The 25,850-nt window shown below is 37.9% G+C and overlaps 1 protein-coding gene across 1 annotated transcript; it reads left to right on the forward strand.

The window, feature by feature from the left end:
* The first annotated feature begins 770 nt into the window (after nt 1–770).
* fpgs (folylpolyglutamate synthase) lies at nt 771–25,850 on the forward strand. Its single transcript, XM_057819795.1, has 15 exons — nt 771–960; nt 4,818–4,946; nt 5,085–5,138; nt 6,713–6,777; nt 6,872–6,986; nt 10,672–10,749; nt 10,898–10,959; nt 12,409–12,511; nt 12,632–12,709; nt 14,601–14,748; nt 14,838–14,921; nt 15,051–15,201; nt 19,492–19,567; nt 19,747–19,813; nt 25,079–25,850. The coding sequence occupies exons 1-15, from the start codon at nt 817–819 to the stop codon at nt 25,450–25,452; spliced, it is 1,728 nt and encodes a 575-aa protein (XP_057675778.1). The 5' UTR covers nt 771–816; the 3' UTR covers nt 25,453–25,850.

Genomic DNA, 25,850 nt, shown 5'->3' on the forward strand with positions numbered 1-25,850 from the left:
ATGTTTAATAACTGCAAAACGATGAGGGCACAAACGAAACTTTTTGCAGCACAAACCAGCACTAACGACGAAGAAAAAAATGGCATCATCGCCGTCCCATTCCGCCGCAGATGGGGGGCTGCGCGTGACGTCATCACTATACATTTTTATGAATATCTCGAAAACCGCGGCAGTTCAAACAAAACTTTTTGCAGCACAATCCAGCACTAACGAGGCAGAATCAAATGACACCACTGGGGTTCCATTCCGCCGCAGATGGGGGGCTGGGTGAACTCTGGATGACCTAAAAAAACAATGTTTAATAACTGCAAAACGATGATGGCACAAACGAAACTTTTTGCAGCACAAACCAGCACAATCATAGCACAAACGATTGACATAATTTTTATATAAATTTGCGTCTGATGGGGGGCCAACTTGTGATTTAGTATGGCAGCCTTTCAAACAACAGGAGTGTCCCATTTATCAAAGACAATGATGAAAGCAAAGACGATTCTCACTGCTCGGTTGTTTACAATAAGTGTACACTCAAAATGGCGATTCAACCCACAATGCACTGCGGATTTTGACAGCGTTACGTCACCTGACAAAGACCGATTCAAAAACAGACCCCTATTTTTTTTTTATAATTCATGTGACGCTTCCGTAAATATGCTTTATTTAAAAAACATTTCAATAGATAAAAAAATCTGTTTTTAAATGCCAATTTAAATTTAAATTGTTAATGTAATAAATTAAAAGCCGTAACTTCAGACAACGAGTCCCGCCCCCACGCCATATTTGGACAGAACTTCCCGTGACAGCTCAGCACCAACAATGGGTTGCATGTCGCGCGCGTGGAAGCCGTTTGTGTTAGCGGTGAGGCTCAGAAGGCGAGTCTGGCCGTGTAGTTTGGCGGGCTCTCCAGTCCTACGCTACAGCACGAAGACAGCCCCCCATATTCCGGGAATGGAGTACCAGGTGAGCACTGTTTCTATCCGTACCAACCTTCGGCGGCACGCTGCTTGCTAGCTCGCTCGCTAGCTAATCGGCAGTATGTAAAACTTGCTGGGTAACTCGTGAGTTGAATTAAAGTTTTTTTGCTCGACGTCAACATGGCTGGCCTTGGTACATCCCGAATAGGCCCTATTTTACGCTGTCAGTTGAGCCTTGCGGAATTTATATCCATTGCTGCTGTGTTATCCGAAGTGTGGTCAGACCTCTTGGCTCATGTGAACGCAACTGCCACATGCAATCATGGTAATTTAGCCAAACGTCAAAGTGCAATCAGATAGCTATGGGAACACGTGCCATTCTTTCTGCGAGTTAATTAGTAAGGGCTGGTTAAGGTTATTCTTGAAATCATCGTGACATCTTATTTGTCATTTAAGATGCATTAGGTATCGAATGGTGCTTTTCTACCACAGGTTTTGTTCACCCTAGACTCACATTGGCCACCTGTAATAATAATAATGATCTGTAATCATGTTAACATTACCAGTAACATTATTTGTAATGATAATAAAAAGAGTACCGTAATTTTCGGACAAGAAGCCGCTACTTTTTTCCCCTTTTTCCTTAATTAAAAAAAATTTTTTTTTTAACATATTTATTTTGAATTAGGGCTGTCCCAAACGACTAATTTTCTCCCGATTAGTCAGCAGACTATTTTTACGATTAGTCGACTAATCTAATAATTAAAAAAAAAAATTTAATTTGTTTTTGTTTACTAATTTAGCAATGAAATTTTTGTTGACGCTTATCAATTCACAAAAAAGTTGGAACACTTAAATTATTTATTAAAGTACAAATAAACACGTAAATAGTAATAAAGCACAAATAAACAATGAGTTCAAATGCTGATAGAATTAACTAGTGTAGCTTCCCGATTGAAAAGGTGGTCTCTTAAACTGATGGTTTACAACTTTTATTCCATCCTTGATGTAATCACACTGTAAGAGCTACGGTGCACACAAATAAAACAACACAATTAGAAATTAACAAAAACTTTTCACATTTTTCCTTTTAAACCTTATTTATATATCAATGAATTGCCTATATAAATTGCCTATATGAATTGCCTTTACCTTAATTTATTACCTTATCATTGACAATCTCTCCCTTGAGTGCAATCACTGTATATACTGTATATATTTATGACCTTTTAACCTTATATAATTTTCTATACCATAAAATAAACCATAACATGAAATAAACCTTTCAGTTAGCATTAAAGTGCTTGTGACACGAAAAAGCATGTTTATTTCATAATACACGTGGTATTTTATGCTCCTGAATGATATGGACCACTTGGATGTGTGTGGAAGCGATCGCTATATTTATTTAGTTTTTTGAATCCCGCGCCAGGGAAATGAGTGACTTCCGGCTTCGGTCTCGCATTGAGGAGGAGGGCGCTGTGACGTGTACGGTAGAAGACGTCCTCTTCACGCTACAGTGTACTGTTGTGTATGAGGACGAAGGATTCAGCTGATTTTGCGGATTAATACTTTTATTTTTTGCATCACGCCAGCCAAACGGCTGCAGAAAAATCATTCTGTATGCGGGAGAGGCGTATGCGCCTTTTTGGAGTTTCAAAAGGTTCCCATTCACCGTGGATATTTACTGTGGGACCATTGGACTTACAAGGAAGTGAGTAAACATCTTGTTTTGTATTATGTCAAATACGAATACAGTGATTACAAAGTAAACACTATAAAATTCCTTTAAATAAAGGACTACTTACGTTTGATCATTGATAGGCATGTAAAAAGCTATCCTCACGCTCATTAGCAGTTAGCTGTTAGCACGTTAGCTACACAACAATTCCAGCCACCCTCCTCCAGGGAACGAACTGTAAATTGCTCTCCGCCGGGCGGTTTGCCGATCCGCAAAGAAACTCGACAACCGGGTCGTCATGTCAAATAATCCAGGCTAGTTATGTGTGATTTTCCACTTCGAAGACTTTGAAACATCCCTCGGTTCGGGTTAGCATGTCGGCTAGCTGTCACTCCTTCTGGTCTGTTTACATTCTCCGAAGCCGGGGAAGGGAAATTACATATGTCCAATTTAGGTGTCATAAAATATCGTTCGGCAGGTGTGACAGTAAAGGTAAAGTCGACTGTTTTGACCATTATGGAGTAATTTTGCCATGTCGTCTTGAATAAATGGATTTTTATTATTTTATATTCCATTTAGCACAAGTTATTTGTCATGACCATGCCATTTATTTAGCAATTGGGGAAAATACTTGGATAAAAAGAATATCCTGTAAAAATATTGAAGTAAAGAGACAGAAACAATGACATTTTGCCGCTCTCTTCGTCGCGTTTTCCTCATTGTGAATAGTTCCCCCTCGACGGGCTGACTGGTCCTTCTCAAGCCATTTATATAGCTATTGGGGAAAAATACTTGGATAAAAAGAATATCCTGTAAAAATATTGGGAGTAGAGAGACTGAAACAATGACATTTTGCAGCTCTCTTCGTCTCGTTTTCCTCGTTCTGAACAATTCCCCCTCAATGGGCTGAATAGTAAAACCGATGAGCCTAGTCTACCGCTGACGTCATCCACCTGTTGGGGACGCTAAAGCCCTATAATTGTAGGCGTGGCTAACCGGCAGATTAAAAGACTAATTTCTCGTCATCTGCGCTTTGCTAAATTGTTGTATATAGTCGAATCGTCTCAAAATATGATTCTAATTCACATAATAATGCCATTTAAGACTTTTTTTCTGGTGTCGTATGCTCTTTAATGAGATATTATCGCGTACTTACCTTGTTTCGATCCAAAAACTCCATGTCGCATGTATCACTGAGTGTCAAGACACAGCTGTGACTGGCCGCAGCTGGATTATTTCATTTTATTTTATGAGTGAAACATGGTACTTTAACTGGGGTCGCAATGCAGAAATCGCAGACAGCAAGGAGTGGTCGAGATTTTCTTTTTCATATATTTACCCTTTTAAAAGTTTTTTCCCCCAATTTTTCTTTTTTCGGATAATTTATCATCTAACATAGCAGGGAAAATGCGACAGTAACAAAAAAATATTATTTAGCGAAAGTTATGTGGTGGATATCCGTGAATTTTTTACAGATGCCATATTTTTCATTGTGACGTGATTTGTTTAAAAATTTAAAATATGCGAGTGAATCATTTTTTAAAGTTAGCCATATACATTTTTTAAAGCATATTTTAGGGGGAAAATTTTGAAAAAAAACATGTCTTATATATGTATAATATGCATCTTTTTCCAATGCAAAAAAAAAAAAAAATATATATATATATATATATTTTTTTTAATATCGCAATATATTGCAACCCCCAAAAAAATCGCAGCAATAGTTTTTTCTAATATCGTTCAGGCCTAGTACGAATTAGATGTTTACTGAGCTAAACCTACCAATTCTGTCCAAAAATGATGTCCCTGGTGCCAAATATAGTGGTAAAGATGTGGAAGAACATACGAATGTTCAGTTAAAGAGATGGCTTAAGTGTCAAGGGCTGAAAAAGGCTGGGGGAAAAGAGAGCCAACCTGATCCAGCCAATAAGCTATCACAGACAGTGTTCCTGTGAAATATTTTGGTAGCAACCTGTTGGTTCCTTTTATTTATTTTTTTCATTTGGTGAAATCTTTTTAAAACGATATATTCATTCTCTGCAGGAGCAAAAATCGATATCTTTTTGGGATACAAAGTATCGCCATACGTCACCATTTCAACAGGTTTTTACACCCTTAGTATAGATTATACCGTTCGCCGGTATTGAATACGTAGAAACCACTGGACCGTTTCAAATTTAATTGAATAACCCAGTTTTAAAGGCTATACTGCTTTGTTGCAGGATGCCATTTGTACTCTTAACACACTACAGACAAATGCCAATGCTCTGGAGCAAGTACGGCGAGAGCGGAGCAACCCTGAGCTGCAGCTTCAGGCTATGAGAGGCTTTCTGGAACGGGCCGGCGTCACAGTGAGTAGAGTATTAAGATGAAATAGTCCAAAGGCCACCTTATACGCCCACAATGATTACAAAGAAACCATTGTTGTTGGTAGGATTGTTTCATTGATTATTCTGTCAGTGGATGTTTATCTTGTGTGTTCTTCAAAGGTAAAGGAACTGGACCATCTAAACATTATTCATGTGACAGGAACAAAGGGCAAGGTGAGTGGACCCAGTGCAAACGCATGTGTGACATGCATACTGACGAGTTCTGAGGATTATTATCGAATCTCGTCTCCCTTCAAAAATGCATGCTTGGTTCATGGATGGCTCCAAATTGTCCGCAGGAGTACATAAATCTGAGTGTGAATGGTTATTTGCCTAAATGTAACATCTGATTGGCTGATGGTCAGTTCAGGGTTGACCACTTTAATTATTGTAGAAATCCTGATAGATCTGGGTAAATGTGTTTTGAAGTAATATACAGTGGTATGAAAAAGTATATGAACCTTTTGGAATTTCTTAAATTTCTGCATAAAATCACCATCAAATGTAATCTGATCTTTGTCAAAATCACACAGATGAAAATACAGTGTCTGCTTTTACTAAAACCACCCAGACATTTATAGGTTTTCATATTTTAATGAGAATAGCATGCAAACAATGACCTAAGGGAGGGAAAATAAGTAAGTGAACCATCTGCCTAAGGACACCTAAAGAGCAATAGTAACCAATTTTTACCAAACAATTTAAGTCAGGTGTATACCCAATCACTGATGAGTGGTTTAAAGCTGCCCTGCCCACTATAAAACACACACCTGGTAAGAAATGTCTTGATGAGAAGCATTTTCTGATGTGCGTCATGGTTCGGTCAAAAGAACTGTCTGAAGACCTGTGATCAAGAAGACAAACCCATCTCTAAAATTCTGGATGTTCATCAATCGACAGATAGAGAAGTTGTCTACAAATGCAAAGAGTTTGGCACTGTTGCTTCTAGGGCTGCAGCTGTCGAATATTTTAGTAATCGAGTAAGAGACTGAAAATTCTATCGATTAATCGAGTAATCGGATAAAACCTACTTTTTCTTAGGTAAAGAGCAATTGGGGCTGTTTTGTTAACTCAGGGCCTGGACAACTTGCAATCATTAATGGAAGAATGAATTTAAAAGTTGCTGGAAAACCTTATGCCGTATGTCAGATAGTTGAAGCTAAAAAGAGGATGGATGCTACGACAAGACAATGATCCAAAACACAGATGTAAATCAACCTCAGAATGGTTTCAGAAGAACAAAATACACGTTCTGGAGTGGCCAAGTCAAAGTCCAGACATGAACCCCATTGAGATGCTGTGGCATGACCTAAAGATTCATGCCAGACATCCCAGGAATCTGACTGAACTACAACAGTTTTGTAGAGAAGAATGGGCCGAGATTAGTCCTGATCAATGTGCCAGACTGATCTGCAGCTACAGGAAGCGTCTGGTTGAAGTTCTTGCTGCCAAAGGGGGGGCGGGCACAAAATATTTAATGTGATGGTTTACTTACTTATTTTCCCCCTTCTGTCATTATTTGCATACTACCCTCATTCAAAAATTAAAACTTACAAATGTTTGGGTGGTTTTAGGTAAAGCAGTTTTTTAATCTGTGTGATTTTGACAAAGATCAGATCACATTTGATGGTGATTTTATGCAGAAATGTGAGAAATTCCAAAAGGTTAAGGTACTTTTCCTTACATATGTACATAATAAGAACAGAATGAAATATTTTGACATAATTTGTTTCATTTTCATCTTTTAGGGGTCAACATGTGCATTTACTGAGCAGATTTTAAGAGGTTATGGCTTTCGTACCGGATTTTACAGGTGTGTGATTAGAATTTTATGACCCTTTGATCATCATCAATTTCAAATATTGATTTTGTATGCAGGTTTAAAGGTTCTTTTCATTTTGTTGCAGTTCGCCACATTTGGTCCAAGTAAGGGAGAGGATTCGAATCAACGGACAGCCAATTGGAAAAGACCTCTTTACTAAATACTTCTGGCAGATTTATGGACGTTTGGATGAAACAAAGGTGGGGAGTGTAATATTTCGCCCATTAAAAACATGAGAGTATTTCATTTCACCTAAAACTGTACTAGAAAATTAATTTGTTATTTTTGGTAGCCCTTTCTATTTTCAGATGTTTTTTGGACGTCGTCGTAGTCGTACATTTCAAAATGTGTTTGTCTTTGTCTAGTTTTTGTTAAAAATTACTCAAAATGTTTTCGTCTATAAACATCGAAAGTTTTAAACCATGAATAAATAAATACATAAATGTAAGGTTTCCAAAAATTTGGAATGAACATTGACCATAGACTTCGTAATATATTGACAGGGCGTGGGGCCAATTAATAGGCCTATCTATGTCAAAGCTAACCGAGTGGGAACACAAAGAGCTTTTTACGTTGAAAATTGTTGTGAATAAAAGCTTAAATCCCTGAATTCTTTATAGATATGGGCGTAAAACAGTCTCAATTCTTTGTTAAAAGAGCAACGAACTGGGCAGTTAGCATTTATTTTACGTAAATATTGCGAATGCGCTGCCTGTATTTAAGCCACTGTGGCGCCACCTTATCACCACAAAGAGCTTTTTCTGTTGAAAATTCTTGCGGACAAATGCTTAAATCCCTGAATTCTTTATAGATATGAAGATAAAACAGTCTTGATTCTTTGTTAAAAGCAAAGAAAACGGGCAAATGGCATTTATTTTACATAAATACTGCGAATTATGACGCCAATGCCGTAGCGGTTAATTTCTCCCATTGATTTTTTTCACAACGTTCCAAAATGGATGCATGGTACGAAAAATATAATAATTACCGTACCTTGAATCCTTGAACAAATCAGTCCTGAGACAATCCTTCCTGTTTGTATGCGGTACAGCTTTCGCACTTTTTCCAACCTAAATCTCGTACGTCATGATTGATAGGACCACAAATTGGTAGGATGCATGCTAACTACACATACGATGAGAGATTGTCACACATTTTGAATTTATGATGGAAACTATGGCAAATTTTCTTCTTGTACTCATCTCATCAGATGAAAATTGGTATTCGGATTGTTATGTTTTAGTCTCCTGAGACACATTTTTAGCTCGCCATAGTCATAAAATATTGTTCGTCGACGAAATATTTCCGTGATTGTCATGGTTGACGAAAACAACACTGCTAGGTACTCAATGAATTATGTAATAAATTATGTTAAGGCTTTTGAAATGATATTCTGTTGCATGTTAAATGCTGCTATGGCTTGAGTGCGTCTCCTCTTAGATGTTTGATATTGATAGCTCAGTTGAATTGTGTATGTTATAAAATGAGGCTACTCTAATCATGAGGAGCATGACCTGCATGTGACAGTGCAATTGAGTCACGTCATTTGATTTAAGTGAGTTGTTCTTTTCTGATGAAATTCGCATGGCCGTATGACATCACTTGCGATCTTACAGTAGCAAATACAGAATGTCGCAAGGCTTGGGTAGTATGTTTGGATAAAAAAATAGATGCGCCTTTACATTTAAAAAAAAAAAAAAATATATATATATATATATATATATATATATATATATATATATATATATTGGACATTCGTCCAGGAAGGTCCGAAAGTACTTAAAAAGTAGACCTGATACAATAGGATTATTTTTGTCTTTGCACACCACTATACTATACAAATGACAAATTTTCTACCCATTAGTCAGCCGACTATTTTTGCAATTATTCGACTTATCTAATAATTAAATTAATAATAATAATAACAATAAACATTTTGGTGACGCTTATTAATTCACAAAAACATTTTGGAACACTAAATTATTTATTAAAGTACAAATAAACACATAAATAACAATAGTAAATCACAAACAATAAGGTCAAATGCTGATGGCATTAACTAGTACAAAAGAATGGAATGTAAACAGATTCAGAATACTGACTTCACCTTTCCAACATGATTTAAGACAATTCTTAAAAAAATATCTGGCAATAATATTATAGTATACTACTATATATAATAGTTGTACAATAATTATTCACTGCCAATCAGATTTTTTATAAAGGGTGTCATTTTAAAGCTATTCTTGGTGTAGAATCTGAATTCTGAAGTATGTGGGATTAACTCCAGAAATCGTTATTTATATGACGAACATGACATGCTTTTATTTTGAAATGTTCACCGGAAGTATGTTCGCTAAACCGCTAACCATAATAAGCTTTACACTCCGCAAAAAAAGCACCTTTTAATAGCCACAAGTTTGCGTTTTGGAGAAGACTACCAATGTTTTACTGCAGGGTTAAATAGGCTGTGTTTTTTTCTCATTAGCTTCAATCTAGCAATGCTAACATTTACAGTGTTTGATATAGATGTGTTTCCTTATTTTTTATGTCTAAACTTTAATTCTGCGGCGTGTTGATGAACAATAACCATTTGTGAAAGGAGCTGGAGTCTGATATGCCATCAACACGCACACACAAATGTATGCACGCACGTGTCGATAAAACGCAGCCATGAAAATTACCCCCCTCATACCGTGTGATAAATGGACTCCTTGCATCTCGCGACAGGCTTAGCAACTTCTATAAAACATATCGTTAGTTAGTTAGATGGACTTAACGATCTGTCAGCTTGTAGTCTCCTGTCGTCTTCCAAAATTACAACTGAGTGACGCCGCTTTAGGTGCTCATACACAGCCCACGTACAGCCTGGTATGCAAGCTTGGCATTGTACAGACGGGACAAACCAGTGTACCCTCTATTTCATTGCAATAAGTCTATGTTTAGGCCACTCTGGTGCGCTTTTTTTTGGCTTTGTGCCGCTTTCTCCGCTTGCATACCTTTCCACGCATATATTTTTTTAACTGTCGACGGGATGTTGTGCTCGTTGACGCTTTTACGTCATCGATGACGTCGACGACAGCTGTACACTATAGTGTGTGAAATAAAAGTTGAGACTTTGAAATGTAAGAAGTTTCAGAAAAATATATTCGTCTTTGGGAATCAGCTATTTCATGCAGCGCACCTCCACTTCTAGTTAGAAGTAGGGCTGTCAAACGATTAAAATTTTGAATCGAGTTAATTACAGCTTAAAAATGAATTAATCGTAATTAATCGCAATTCAAACCATCTATAAAATATGCCATATTTTTCTGTAAATTATTGATGGAAAGATAAGACGGATATATACATTTAACATACAGTACATAAGTACTGTATTTGTTTATTATAACAACAAAATCAACAAGATGGCATTAACATTATTAACATTCTCTTAAAGCGATCCATGGATAGAAAGACTTGTAGTTCTTAAAAGATAAATGTTAGTACAAGTTATAGAAATTTTATATTAAAACCCCTCTTAATGTTTTCTTTTTATTAAAATTTGTAAAATTTTCGATCTAAAAAATAAACTCGTAGCTCGCCATTGTTGATGTCAATAATTACACCACTCACTCATGGTACTAACCCATAAAATCAGTTGGACCCAAACGCCAGCAGAGGGCGCCAAACACCAAAAAGCAAGTAACAAGCGGACATTACAGTGTACTGTCGTTTTAGTCTGTTTGAGCGGGGCATGTGCGTTATTTGCGTCAAATATTTTAATGTGATTAATTTAAAAAAGTAATTACCGCCTGTTAACGCGATAATTATGACAGCCCTAGTTAGAAGTTGTAATGTCTAATCAATATTGTTCAAGTTATTCATTATCCTTTAAACTTTTAGGAAGCCCATGATGGGACAATGCCTGCATACTTCCGCTTTCTCACCATATTGGCCTTCCACGTCTTCCTTCAGGAAAAGGTATGTATTCAGATTACATTTCTCGAAAGTGAAACATGTTATACCCCACTATGCTGATCGTAAACGAGTTGGGGAACATGGGTTGTATTTTGAAGAAATTATGTAAGTCTGACATATAGTATAAACTGCATTATGATCCTTTGATCAGGTTGATCTGGCTGTGATTGAAGTTGGAATAGGCGGAGCCTATGACTGCACCAACATTATAAGGTAAGATCGGGTGTTTGCACTGAAATGTTCTCTGGAAATGTAAGAAACAGTATGCTTTTTATTAGGGGTGTAACGGCACACAAAAATCTCGGTTCGGTACGTACCTCGCTTTTGAGGTCACGGTTCGGTTCATTTTCGGTGCAGTAAAAAAATAAAATGCAAAATATAAATCTGCTAGTTGTTTAGTACACACTTTTGTCCTTTCAACAATAGGAACATTAGCCAATACAAAGCTAGAATTCTGCTCAAAAAGTAGCGGGTATTTAAAGGTAATCCAACAACAATTTGCCTTTTAGACCCCGCATATTGGTCAGCTTTCTTTCTGAAAGGAAGAAGAAAAAAGAAGTCCTGTGCTACAGAGAAAAGCAATCCCAATGACAAAGTTTTTAAATGTATTTTACAAAAAAAAATGCCTCAATGAAACATTTTTTTCCCCTTATGAACGGTTTTCAGAAGCTTTATTGTTGGATTTTCTCAAGTTAAAGCGCCACACAGAAATTAATCAATTTAAATGTGTAAGCAGTATGTGTGTATTATTCTTATTATTTAATTACAGGTGTTTTAGCTCATTTCAATTTATTTTATTTAAATGGGCTATTATTTATTTTATTATGTGTTTTTATTTTACAAATGTGATGTAATATTCATTTATATTATATGTTTTATGTTGTATAACTTTAGTTCCTATGTGAATATTAGTTCCTACTTGTTTTGTTGTGGTAGGAGGGTTTTGTAGTGAATATGGGGCCGTTTTGGTATTATTATAGCAGAGAAGACATCTGTAAATCAACAAAGACAAGTCAACTGTGCCCCAATCTACCACTCAAGAGATCTGATGGACTCAAAAAGTGGGTTACGATTGCATATTAGTTTGAAAATCGACCGGATCCACCGTATTTTTACACGAGTGACTTCCAGTCTGCCCGGTTTGCTAGCTAGTAGTATTGACGCGTGATGGCTGCGTCTCGCGTCAAATAATAAAATGTGCGGTTCTTTTCGCGTGCGTCGATTTGAGCCACTTCTGGGACGCATCTAACACGCGGCCGCACTGCGACTGGTGTGCATTGGCTGATTGACTTTAACGCCCTCGTTTCACTGCGTTCTGGTGGCTACGTTGTCGCGCCGTTGACGTTTATTACTGCCCTACCGTGTTGGTCCTCATTATCGTAGAGAAGACGGAGTAAATACAAATATAATGTACACAAAGAAACTGTAACCCGATCGACTCACAGCCTCGAAAAGTAAGGGTTATATTACGTCAGAAACTCGTTCGGTACGCGTCCGTTCCGAACTGACTACCACATACCGAAATGGTTCAATACTATTACATGTACCGTTACACCCTTATTTTTTATGATGGATTTTGAATTTAGGGATTTTTGTGTACACGTGCATAATGTTGCATAATCACCAGTTGCTTCCACTTTTTTCTTGACGGAACCTCCACAGAAGACCGTGGGTATGTGGGATCTCCTCTCTAGGAATAGATCACACACAGATTCTTGGAGATACCATAGAGAAGATTGCCTGGCAAAAGGGTGGAATCTTTAAGGTTAGTGTTGGCATAACACACAACTCCAGTATCTGGCTCTGGGTGCTTGCTATTTTATAGTAGTATTTGTTTAGAATAGAATTGTTACGTGTATTGTGTTGCAATTTTTTTTTCTTTTAGCCAGGAGTCCCTGCTTTCACAGTCAAACAGCCAGAAGAAGCAATGGACGTGCTGAGGGATAGGGCCAAAGAGATCAATGTAAGAACCTGTTCATTTGATACAAAATTAACATATTAAGTCATTCACCGCCATTGATAGTGATAGACAAATTGAATTGGGATGGGTGACATCAAGTGATCATGTTTTACTGCCATTGATGTCGTTAGACGTCCAATCCAATATGACAGGTCAATATTGTCCAGTCAAAATGGATTGGAACCATAGACTTCATAATGTATTGACGGGATACTGGGCGCGAGGTCGTTAAAGCTTACTGAGTGGAATCACAAAGAGCTTTTTTTGTTGAAAATTCTTGTAAATGAATGCTTAAATCCCCAAATTCTTTTAGATATGGACTTAAAACCGGCTCGATTCTTGGTTAGAAGCAAAAAAAAAAAAAAAAAAAAACGTTCAGTTAGCATTTATTTTACGTAAATATGTCAAAATACAATGCTAGTCTGTTAGTGAATGTAGCTAGCGGCCGCCTGATGTAAATAGAGCTTTTCCAGTGAAAACTCTTGTGAATAAATCCCTAAATCCCCCAACTCTTTAAAGATACGGAGGTAAAACAACCTCGATTCTTGGTTGAAAGCAAAAAAAAAAAAAACCGTTCAGTTAGCATTTGTTTTACGTAAATATGTCGAAATACAATGCTAGTCTGTGAATGAATGTAGCTAGTGGCCGCCTGACGTAAACAGAGCTTGTCCGGTGAAAATTCTTGTGAATAAATACTTAAATCCCTAATTTGTTTATAGATATGGACGTATAACAGTCTCGATTCTTGGTTAAAAGCAAAAAAAAAAAAAAAGTTTGCGTTTTTTTTATGTAAATATGTCGAAATTCAATGCTAGTCTGTTAGTGAATGTTGCTAGCGGCTGCCTGATGTAAACAGAGCTCTTCCGGTGAAAATTCTTGTGAATAAATGCCTAAATCCCTGAATTCTTTAAAGATATGGAGGTAAAACAGTCTCAATTCTTGGATGAAAGCAAAAAAAACCCAAAAAAACGTGCAGTTAGCCTTTATTTTACGTAAATATGTCGAAATACAATGCTGGTCTGTTACTGAATGTAGCTAGCGGCCGCCTGATGTAAACGGAGCTTTTCTGGTGAAAATTCTTGTGAATAAATGCTTAAATCCCCGAATTCTGCATAGATATGGACGTAAAACAGTCTCGATTCTTGGTTAAATGCAAAAAAAAAAAAAGTACAGGTAGCGTTTATTTTATGTAAATATGTCGAAGTACAATGCTAGTCTGTTAGTGAATGTAGCTAGCGGCCGCCTGATGTAACAGGCTTCTCCGGTGAAAATTCTTGTGAATATATCCTTAAATCCCCGAATTCTGCATTGATATGGACGTAAAACAGTCTTGATTCTTGGTCATAAGCAAAAAGAAAAAAACGGGCAGTTAGCATTTATTTTCTGAAAATATTGCGAACTATGATGCCAATGCAGTTGCGGCTAATTTCTTTCAATAATTTTTTTATTTTACGTTTCAAAATGCATGCATGGTATGAAAAATATATTAATTACCTTGAATCCTCAAACAAATCACTCCTGTGACAATCCTTCCTGTTTGTATGCGGTACAGCTTTCGTACTTTTTCAACAGAAATCTGGCGTTATATCGCTGCGTGCGTGTATTTGTGAGTAACTCTTCTTGATGTGGGTGGGCAGGCCCTCTACTTAAATGCGAGGCACAGTGCTTGGCCGATCTGACCCGTCAATACATTATGAAGTCCATGGTTGGACATCTATTCCTGTCAATGGCAGCCAATGAGTTAGTTTGTTGTATCCTTATAGTTGCGCCTGAGTGCATGCCAGTCAATCAAATAGAACATTAAATCAAGTAAATCTTTGGTCAATTGCCATTTCTGAAAATGTCTCTATTTAATATAATTTTTGCTTAAACACCACCTGACCTGTTGTTGCAGTGTCCTCTGAGAGTGTGTCCAGATTTTGAGGACTACCAAGCAAGCTGCGGACCTATAAATCTCGGCTTGGCGGGGCAGCATCAGCGATCCAATGCCTCACTGGCTCTGCAGCTGAGTCATACTTGGTTACAAAGGAGATGTTTACCAGGTAAAACATGGGGAATGATTTAACGGTATTCAAATTCTAACATCCAGTAGAAAACAAATCTAAAGGCTTTGATATTCTCTTTTCAACAGATGAAAAGTGTTTGGCTACCAATGTTGAGACCTCAAGTATACCTGAGGCAACTCCCTTTACGCCCTCCCCCGTCATGAAAAAAGGTATTCAATAAAATCATAAAATATTTTATAGTTGTTGAAACTGTTAGTTTTGAATGATGGGGAAAAAAAATAAACTACTGACAGCACCCACTTTATTATTGTTTAACCCCCCCCCCCCTTCTGATACAGGACTGGCGGACACAGAATGGCCCGGAAGAACTCAAATGATTAAACACGGAGCAGTTACATACTTCTTGGATGGTGCGCATACCGTGCGAAGTATGCAGGCCTGTGTAAATTGGTTCCAAGAGGTTGCAGAACAGCATGAAAGAAACGCAAGGTGACCATGAGTAATAACGGCACACTCATTCAGGATATGCTGCAGGATAATTGATACAAAAATATTTAACTGAGAAAAAAACTCTTGATAATAACCTGAGTAATCACTTACTATAAACCTAAAACCATTATTTCCACTTACTTCTTACTCAACACACTCATTTTTTGAACGCCATTTCTCTTGAATTACTTCAACTGATGTCTTTGGTTCATGATAAAGTTGCACCGATACCAGTATCGGCAGTGGGCGCCGATCCGGCCTGAATTGGTGGTATCGGTATCGACGAGTACCAACATTTAGGGCGCCGATACCATCTACTGGCATCACTTGAACGCAAATATACTGTCCTCCCAACGTGAGCTAATTTCCCAAATCATTAGATCTGTATGTCTTTGTCTCGACACAACCAAACGGAATTTACACCTTCGTCTTCAATATTACGGATGTACACTACAACGCATGTCCGCAATGTTTCGCTGCTCATCTAACATGGCATTCGCAAACGATTAGCATGCTTAAGCTAACGCTTACTGTTGTAGCACCGATGGGATCAGAAAGATTAAAACCGTGGGAGACTAAGCAAACTCATGGTTTCATGATGAACAATGAGTGGCAAATTAAGAGCGCCGTACTTCAAACTCGTTTTGTTTATGAAAGTCGATTGTCATATGTTGTGCAGTAATGAGCAGAAGTGACTTCTGTGGCCAGAAAACACTCAAGTGGCGCAGCGCGCACACTAGATATCATCAAATGGCAACCTAGATGTCCTATGTTAGATCCCATGCCAACTCTTGCGCGCACACACTAGATATCATCAAATAGCAACCTAGATGTGCTACATTAGATCCCATGCCATTAGCTGCGTGAGCCCAGAGCGACGCCATATTGTCCATTGATGAATTAGAAACCGCCATGACTGAATGGAAGTTAAGCAGGCCAAATCAATCCATAACAGTGACTATAGATAATGCTGCAAATACTGTTAATTCAGCACATGTTACAGATGAACTCGTACCACAAATAGGATGTTTTGCTTATATGGTAAATATACAGTGGGGAGAACAAGTATTTGATACACTGCCAATGGGATTTCCCATTGGCAGTGTATCAAATACTTGTTCTCCCCACTGGAGCTGCAGCAATCAACAGTGTGCCCCACTTTACAATCAGTAAAGATTGTTCTCAGCACTTATATGCAAAATTTCTTCAGATCGGTAAGAAGTAAGCACATAAATATTATGCACTAAAATGCTTGTTTATATGATGGCACTGTTATTTTTGCTTGTTAGCAAATTAAAAAATTAATTAATAATAATAATAATAACAGTTGTATTTTCTGTTTCAGAGCATTAAATGTATTGAATTGTATCAAAAATCGTACCGAACCGTGAGTTAACTGTATCGTTGCATCCCTTATACTGTACGTACGTACGTGTTTTTTTTTTTTTTTTTTTTTTGCTAAGAGTGGTATCGGAATGGTATCGGTATCGGCAGATACTGCACAGCCAGGTATCTGTATCGGTATCGGGCCCAAAAAATGGTATCGGTGCAACACTAGTTCATGAGTGACTCTACACATGAAAAGCGAAATTTGTAACCAATGGCTCGTATTTGTGTGTGTGTGGTGAAATGTCTTTGTCTTGACTCTAGTCCACTCGTGAAGCTCAAACAATCCTTTCAAGGCTCCAATTTAGAGCTGAAACGAATATTCGAGCAACTCGAGTTTAAAAACTGCTCCGAGTAATTTTATTCACCTCGAGGAATCGTTTAATTTTGCCAGCTATAAGCATCACGTTTTGCCCGGACTACTTTTAATGCGGGACAACGCGCTGATGTCACATGCATAGAGGCGGAAGCAATAAAAAAATATAAAATACCTTTCTACAGCCGCTACAAACTACGCCGATGTTGCTAAAAGCTAGCCTGCATGATGCTACCGCGGTAGCAGGTAGCATCTAATGCGTCTCATAGATATCACATGTATGTTGAACTAGATGCGAAATGACAGTCAGCGGTGTTAGTAAACAGCCGCCATCTTAAAGCAGTACACTTCAAAGCGCTAATAAATAAGATTAATGTTACTCGCTCACGTAACGTTAGCCCTGCGTGTGGCTAACGTCTTACATACAGGTTTTATTTAATCTGTGAAAACATAGCGTTGTAGAGTGATGAGGATGTAAAATGAAAATATGATAAAGCTAACTGTCAATTTTAGCTCGGTAGTCATTGCTGGATAAAACACCCAGTAGCACTGGTCCAGAATGTGCTCCAATACAGCAGGTATCATACTGTAACGCTGACAGAGTCACCCGCTTCGTTAGGTTGCAATTATTTATTTTTTGGGATCTTGTGAAATGACAACAACAACCGAAAGGCACGTCTCTCGCTCTCCCGCACCTCCCTCACCCCCGCACGTCACGCGGTGCATTCAGGAACGCATGCAAATATCCCCGCCATATTATAACCTGATATGTTACAATACATTTATTTTGAACACTGCAAAAACTCAAAATCCTATCAGGACTTACAGTTTAGACTAACTTAAAACTTAACTAGAACTTAAGAATGGCTTGACACAAATGGAAAGTCAATTGAAACACAAGGGGAAAAACACCTAACTTTTAAGTGATGTGTGTTATCAAGCGTAATGGCATTTTTAGGTAAGATATATATGGCGGAAAACACAGACAAGACTGAAAAACCAGTTTCTGCTCTTGCACTCCTCTTTAAAAGAAACTGCTGTATTTTAGGTTAAAACAACTGTTGTGTTTGATAGAACAATATGTCTATATGCTGCCATAGCAGATTCATGGCACATTAAGCCCCCGAACTATTTTTAATTTGTCAGTTTTACCCTAAAAACCCCCGTTTACAGACGTCGTGCAACCGCTTTTGATTCAACCCAGCCATAAAACAAAGGTAATTAATTATATTTATTATTCAAAATGTCTATCGTTTTTAGCTTAGAATCATTCATTGATGTCTCATATTTCGTTTAAAAAAAAAAAAAAAAAAAAAAAAACGTAAAAAAATTATTCACTCATATTTTAAACTTTTAAACAAATTATGTCACAATAAAAAAAATGGTGTCTGTAAAGTCACGGATATCTACCTCATAACCATTGCTTAATTGTATTTTTTTGCTACTTTCGCATTTTTTCCGATATGTTAGATGATAAATAAATGATCCAAAAAAAAAAAAAGTTAAAAAAAAAAAAAAAAAAGTTTAAAAGGGTAAATGTATGAAAAAGAAAATCTTGACCACTCCTTGATGTCTGCGATTTCTGCATCGTGACCCTTGTTATATGACCATGTTTCACCCATAAAATCCCCCAAAAATCCAGGTGTGGCCATTCACAGCTGTGTCTTGACACTTAGTGATACATGCTACATGGAGTTTTTGGATCGAAACAAAGTAGGTACACGATAATATCTCTTTAAAGTCACGGCGTCTGTAATTCTGTTCTCGCCTGCTCTCACCTCCAGATAGGGTTTTGCGGTTTAAAAAATATATTTTTTTTTAAAAATGTCCTCCTGCTCAAACTTTCCAATGATGTATCACACATGCATATCGGACAATTTTGAAAGTTGGCTAAATTGGGGGTCTCAGAGCGGAACTTCAAGTCACCTGAGTGTTTTCCGCCATATATATTTTTTTTATAAGATCTAAAAGTTTTTGAGTGAAAGCAGCGAATTATTTTTATTTTTTTTATTTTTTATTTTTTTCCTAGTCACATCTGAGGCAATTGTTGGCTGTTTTCAACAATGCACATTGAAAATAAAGACATTGACTGACTGAAAATGGTTCAATATTAGATGAAATGTCTTGTTTTCTTATGTATATTTATAATTGCTTTTTACCTAAAAAAAAAAAATGTTTTATCTGATTACTCAATTAATCGATTACTAAAATATTCGATAGCTGCAGCTCTACTCCAATTATCCCTGTTGCTTTTCATTCTATTTTTCCCGAACACCCATTCTGTCTACAGTAAGGGTAGTCCCCGTGTTACGAACGAGTTCCGTTCTTATGCTGGGGAAGTAACCTGAAATTGCGCGTGAATTGGAATTAACCCTTTAGGTACCCCTAACCCCCCCCCCCCCCCCCCCCCAAAAAAAAAAAAAAAAATCTAAAAATAATTAGCCAAAAACGTGTATTATAATTCATTGCACTGTCTATGACGTCGTAAAGTCGAAATCACATAAGTCTCGTACATCATAACCTGAGGACTACCTGTGTATGCTCGGATACAGAAGTCTGTCCTAAACTGTCATTATCCTGTGTTGCAGTGGACCTGTTGCAAGAATCTTACTGTTTAACGCTACAGGAGAGAGAGACTGCGCAGCCATGCTTAAACTTCTAGTGGTGAGTATGTGGCGGCTTACAGATAACAAGCAGATTTTAATTTCATGTAATCCAATAAAAGGCTTTTTAGCTCACTTCTACACATGCTAAAAAATTGCACATCATGAAATTACACGGGTTTTCTTGAAATGATTGGTTGTAAGATTAGAAAGTGGATAACATTTCTTTTTCTTTTTCAGCCATGCCATTTTGATTTTGCAGTGTTTTGTCCTAACATTACTGAGACTGTCACTTCCTGTAATGCAGGTGAGATCCAGAAGTCAATTATTTTCCTTCACTGAAAGTATAGACTTCATAACCTATGGACATGACACGGGAAACGGGGCCTATTTTAAAACTTCAAATATTTTCCAAACCAAAGCTGCTACTGACCTAAAACCAAAACAGGCACCTACCTTAGCCATATATGAGCCTCCGTGAGCAGCGGCATCAGAAAATTCAAAGTCGTTTCCTTATAAGATGCCGATGAATTACCGGTATTTTTTATGTAAGTATAGATAAACTTAAAATGGGTATAAAAGTCTCAGATTTTACACTAGATACACAAAATTCACCAAATGCAGGGATAATCACCTATATTTTCAGGATCAGTAGCAATATTTAACGTATACGTTTTTGCCCAAAATAGCAACTTAAATTTTTTTCAACAGCTAATAAATCAATTTTCACATCAGAAACTTAATACTTGAGGAAAAAATGCAGAATCAATTATAATTTATAAATAGATTATTTACAAATTCTGCATAAAAATCACTTGTAGAATAGAATAGCCCTTTATTGTCATTATAGAGTTGTATAGTTATATAGTTGTAGGAATGAGGCTAGCGGCTGCCTGACGTAAACGGAGCTTTTCTGGCAAAGTCTTATGAATAAATGCTTAAATCTCTGAATTCTTCATGGATATGAACTTAAAACGGTCTCGATTCTTGGTTAATAGCCAAAAAACGGCCATTTAGCATTTCTTTTACGTAAATATGTCTCAGAACAATGCTACTGTGTTAGCGAATGAGGCTAGCGGCCGCCTGAACTAAACAGCTTTTCCGGTGAAAATTAATGTAAATAAATGCTTAAATCTCTGAATTCTTCATGGATATGGACGTAAAAGAGTCTCGATTATTGGTTAAAAGCAAAAAAATAGTGCATTTAGTGTTTATTTTACATATGTCTAAGTACAATGATACTCTGTTAGCGAATGAGGGTAGTGGCTGCCTGAAGTTTTTCCGGTGAAAATTCTTGTGAATAAATGCTTAATTCTTCAAATTCTTGATCGATATGGACGTAAAAAGGTTTGGATTCTTTGTTAAAAGAGCAAAAAAACGGGCAGTTATGCATCCATTTTTCGTGTATACGTCGAAGAATGACGCCAATGCCGTAGCAGTTCCCGTTCTCCCACTGATTTTTTTTTTTTCCCACCACGTTTCAAAATGCATGCATGGTACGAAAAATATAATATTTACCTTGAACCCTCAAACAAATCACTCCTGAGACAATCCTTTCTGTTTGTATGTGGTACAACCCCTAGCAAAAAGTATGGAATCGCCAGTCTCGGACGAGCATTCACTCAGACATTTTATCATGTAGAACAAACTCTGATAAAAAGCTTGAAAAAAATAATGAATTAGTTCAAAAGTGCAACTCTTTAGCATTCAGCAACACTAAAAGAAATGAATAAAAAACATTGTGGTGGTCAGTAAATGTTACTTCATAGAGCAAGTTCAGGGAAATATATATAGAATCAATTCTGAGCAAAAAAAAAAAATGAAATCATGAGAAACAAAGAAATAACAATCAAAACACGTATTTAGTTGCACCACCTCTGGCTTTTATGACAGCTTGCAGTCTCTGAGGCATGGACTTAATGAGTGACAAACAGTATTCTTCATCAATTTGGTGCCAACTCTCTTTGATTGCAGTTGCCAGATCATCCTTGCAGGTCGGAGCCTTGCTGTGGACCACTTTTTTCCAATTTCCACCACAGGTTATCAATAGGGATGAGGGATGATGCCACAGAGCTAAAACTGTTAGAGCATTCTTTGGAGAAAGACTCATCCAGTCAATGTCATGGCCTGAAAATAGCCCAGATCTCAACCCTATTGAAAACCTGTGGTGGAAATTGGGGGGAAAAAATGGTTCACAGCCCTGCCAGGATGATCTGGCAACTGCAATCAAAGAGAGTTGGCACCAACTTGATGAAGAATACTCATCAAATCCATGCCTCAGAGACCGGAAGCTGTCATAAAAGCCAGAGATGGTGCAACTAAATACTAGAGATTTGTTTTGATTGTTATTTCTTTGTTTGTTTCTCATGATTCCTTTTTTTTCCCCTCAGAAAGGAGTGATTATATATTTATTTCCCTGCACTTGCCCTATAAAAGTAACATTTACTGATCACCACAATGTTTATTCATTACTTTTAGTGTCTCTGAATGCTAAAGATGTGCACTTTTGAACTAAGTCATTATTTTGTCAAGCTTTTTATCTAAGTTTGTTCGACATGATAAAATGTCTAAATGAGTGCTCGTCCGAGACTGGTGATTCCATACTTTTTGCTAGGGGTTGTAGTTATGAAATTGTCAGGAAAATCCTTAATAACACCAGGAGTCTCGCCTCCCACCCATTGGGGATTAAATCATCAGGCCAGTCGTCCACACGGACGTCACTCGAGCCTCTTTTACATGCGCATGGAAGCAGGAAGCGAAACACACACAGGATGCGTTCACAAGCCAACTTGGTTTATTTCAGCACATACTTTTCCTTTAAAGCAACATGGATACATATTCATGAAACAGAATAAACATTCAAACATGGCAATGGTCTATTGGTTATATTCAAATCAGGTAAAAGTGAGTGGCCCTCCTCTTCACTCGCCCTCCCCAGTCACATGTGTTTCTTCCCCTAGTGAGATAATGTCAAAATGTTTACAACAATGCTATCTCCTTTAAGCCGTTGAGTACTTCAAGAAACACCATTTGTTTGGAGCAACATCGTAAACTTATCCCCAGGGGAGGCTTTGAGTAGCCAGCCCACCACCCCCTCTTTACTGTGGAATCTGACCTGTGGCAATTTAAAGTGCCTGTGACACGAAAAAGCATGTTTATTTCATAATACACGCGGTATTTTATGCCCCTGAATGATATGGACCGCTTGGATGTGTGTGTAAGCGATCGCTATATTTATTTAGTTTTTTGAATCCCGCGCCATGAAAATGAGTGACTTCCGGCTTCGGTCTTGCATTGAGGAGGAGGGCACTGTGACGTGTACGGTAGAAGACGTCTTCTTCACTATACAGTGTACTGTTGTGTATGAGGACGAAGGATTCAGCTGCTTTTGCGGATTAATACGTTTATTTTTCGCATCACGCCAGCCAAACGGCTGCAGAAAAATCATTCTGTGTGCGGGAGAGGCATATGCGCCTTTTTGGAGTTTCAAAAGGTTCCCATTCACCGTGGATATTTACTGTGGGACCATTTGACTTACAAGGAAGTGAGTAAACATCTTGTTTTGTATTATGTCAAATACGAATACAGTGATTACAAAGTAAACACTATAAAATTCCTTTAAATAAAGGACTACTTACGTTTGATCATTGATAGGCATGTAAAAAGCTATCCTCATGCTCATTAGCAGTTAGCTGTTAGCACGTTAGCTCCACAACAACTCCAGCCACCCTCCTCCAGGGAACGAACTGTAAATTGCTCTCCGCCGGGCGGTTTGCCGATCCGCAAAGAAAATCGACAACCGGGTCGTCATGTCAAATAATCCAGGCTAGTTATGTGTGATTTTCCACTTCGAAGACTTTGAAACAACCCTCGGTTCGGGTTAGCATGTCGGCTAGCTGTCACTCCTTCTGGTCTGTTTGCATTCTCCGAAGCCGGGGAAGGGAAATTACATATGTCCGATTTAGGTGTCATAAAATATCGTTCGGGAGGTGTGACAGTAAAGGTGAAGTCGACTGTTTTGACCATTATGGAGTAATTTTGCCATGTCGTCTTGAATAAATGGATTTTTATTATTTTATATTCCATTTAGCACAAGATTGTTATTTGTCATGACTATGCCATTTATTTAGCAATTGGGGAAAGTACTTGGGTAACAAGAATATCCTGTAAAAATATTGAAGAGACAGAAACAATGACATTTTGCCGCTCTCTTCGTCGCGTTTTCCTCATTGTGAATAGTTCCCCCTCAACAGCCTCCTGACTGTCCGGACCCCTGGCTGGATAGACGTCCTCGCTGCTACCCCCGTCTCACCTGACTAGAGGGACCTCTTCTTGCTCCTTTACTCCACTGTATTTTTACGGACTATAATTTTGCTTGCTAATTCCCATTAGCCGTTCTGGGGTTCCTGTCTATCCGTCCTGGGAGTGGATCTCTCCTGACTGTGGTACTCCCCAAGTTTTCTCATTTTTCTCCCAATTGACTCTGGAGTTTTTAGAGTTTTTCCTTGCCGGCATGGAGGGTCTTAAGGATAGGGGATACCCAGGACTTGAACTGTATCTATTCATCTTTGTTGCTTCATTTCTAATTGTGTATCATCTTGCCTCTGTAAAGCCCTTTGAGACCTCTGTTGTGATTGAGGGCTATACAAATAAAATTGAATTGAATTGAATTGAATTGAATTGAACGGGCTGACTGGTCCTTCTCAAGCCATTTATATAGCTATTGGGGGAAAATACTTGGATAAAAAGAGTATCCTGTAAAAATATTGAAGTGAAGAGACAGAAACAATGACATTTTGCCGCTCTCTTCGTCGCGTTTTCCTCGTTGTGAATAGTTCCCCCTCAACGGGCTGACTGGTCCTTCTCAAGCCATTTATATAGCTATTGGGGAAAAATACATGGGTAAAAAGAATATCCTGTAAAAATATTGGAGTAGAGAGACTGAAACAATGACATTTTGCGGCTTTCTTCGTCGCGTTTTCCTCGTTCTGAATAATTTCCCCTCAATGGGCTGAATAGTAAAGTCGATGAGCCAAGTCTACCGCTGACGTCATCCACCTGTTGGGGACGCTAAAGCCCTATAATGGTAGGCGTGGCTAACAGGCAGATTAAAAGACTAATTTCTCGTCATCTGTGCTTTGCTAAATTGTTGTATATAGTCGAATAGTCTCAAAATATGATTCTAATTCACATAATAATGACATTTTAGACTTTTTTTTCTCGTGTCATAAGCTCTTTAAGGCACATAGTGAATACATGGGTTACAATTTAATAAAACCACTAACTAGGATAAATGCAATTCCCTTTTTCTTACTAATATTTCCCTAACAGAAATCTATGCTGAAAGCTTGCGGTTCTGTAACTGAGTTCTGCACAGTAGGACACGACTGCAAATTGAACAATAGGAACACTGCAAGTCCCCAATTTGAACTAAACAACATACCCAAATCTTACATTTGCTCAAAAAGTTGATAAAATACATGTTCTGTATTTGGTGAAAATAAAAGCTGAGATCTTTCATGGTACATTGTTATGGTTATGTAATGGTTTGATCGTCTTTCTTACTTCTCAGATCAACAGAACTTCAATGTGTCAGTGGAGCACATGCTGACTCGTTGCTTGGATAACGAGAGAAGCTGGCGTCTGCACAACAGCAACGGGAACACTAATAGCACCCCATTACTGATTGACAACTTGTCTTTGGTCCCTGAGGAGAAAGCGGACTCACTGGTGTTTCCTTGCATCCTCAGCGCCCTCCATTGGATCACCCAGGGTAGGGATCCGGTGTTGGCGGACCCTTCCAAAAAAGTGATGGCATTGAAACCCAGCGTCATTGCTAAAGCTGCTCTGCTGTGCAACGCGGCCCAAATCCACGTTCTGATCACTGGCAGCCTGCACTTGGTCGGAGGGGCGCTGAAGCATCTTGCCCCTGAGTCCTCAAAGTAAATGCGCCTTACAGTTAAAAATGTTTAGAGTTGAATTCCGGCACAGGAATATGAAATGTCAATGTAGGGAGGTAACGCAATAGTGAGAGTAAAACTAACAAGTCGCGGTGAGCAAAGAAGTTTCTGCAACAGTGCCAAAACCAATGTCTTAAATTCCACTTGAAGTCGAGTGTTTACACATTCATTAAAATAAAATAGTATGACATTGTTGCCAGTGCGCAGATTCCAAATGTTATATATTTTTTGTTAAACAATAGACATGTCCATATTGGAAGAAAACATCGATTGGGAATACTTGACCCTATTTTTATTTAAACGAACAAGAAAAAAAAAAGCTGCTGTTATGTGTCCGAAGCTGTTTCATTCATGTAAATAAAAGTTAAAAATATGACACTACAA

The sequence above is a fragment of the Corythoichthys intestinalis genome, chromosome 17 (genome assembly GCF_030265065.1).
Source record: "Corythoichthys intestinalis isolate RoL2023-P3 chromosome 17, ASM3026506v1, whole genome shotgun sequence".
Lineage (NCBI taxonomy): Eukaryota > Metazoa > Chordata > Actinopteri > Syngnathiformes > Syngnathidae > Corythoichthys > Corythoichthys intestinalis.

Excerpts from the sequence above, each read along its gene's own strand:
- fpgs (XM_057819795.1), top strand. The coding sequence starts at position 817 with ATGGGTTGCATGTCGCGCGCGTGGAAGCCGTTTGTGTTAGCGGTGAGG. Across the intron at positions 10,960-12,408 it reads GACTGCACCAACATTATAAG|AAGACCGTGGGTATGTGGGA; the intron begins GTAAGATCGGGT and ends GAACCTCCACAG. Across the intron at positions 19,814-25,078 it reads TGTCACTTCCTGTAATGCAG|ATCAACAGAACTTCAATGTG; the intron begins GTGAGATCCAGA and ends CTTACTTCTCAG.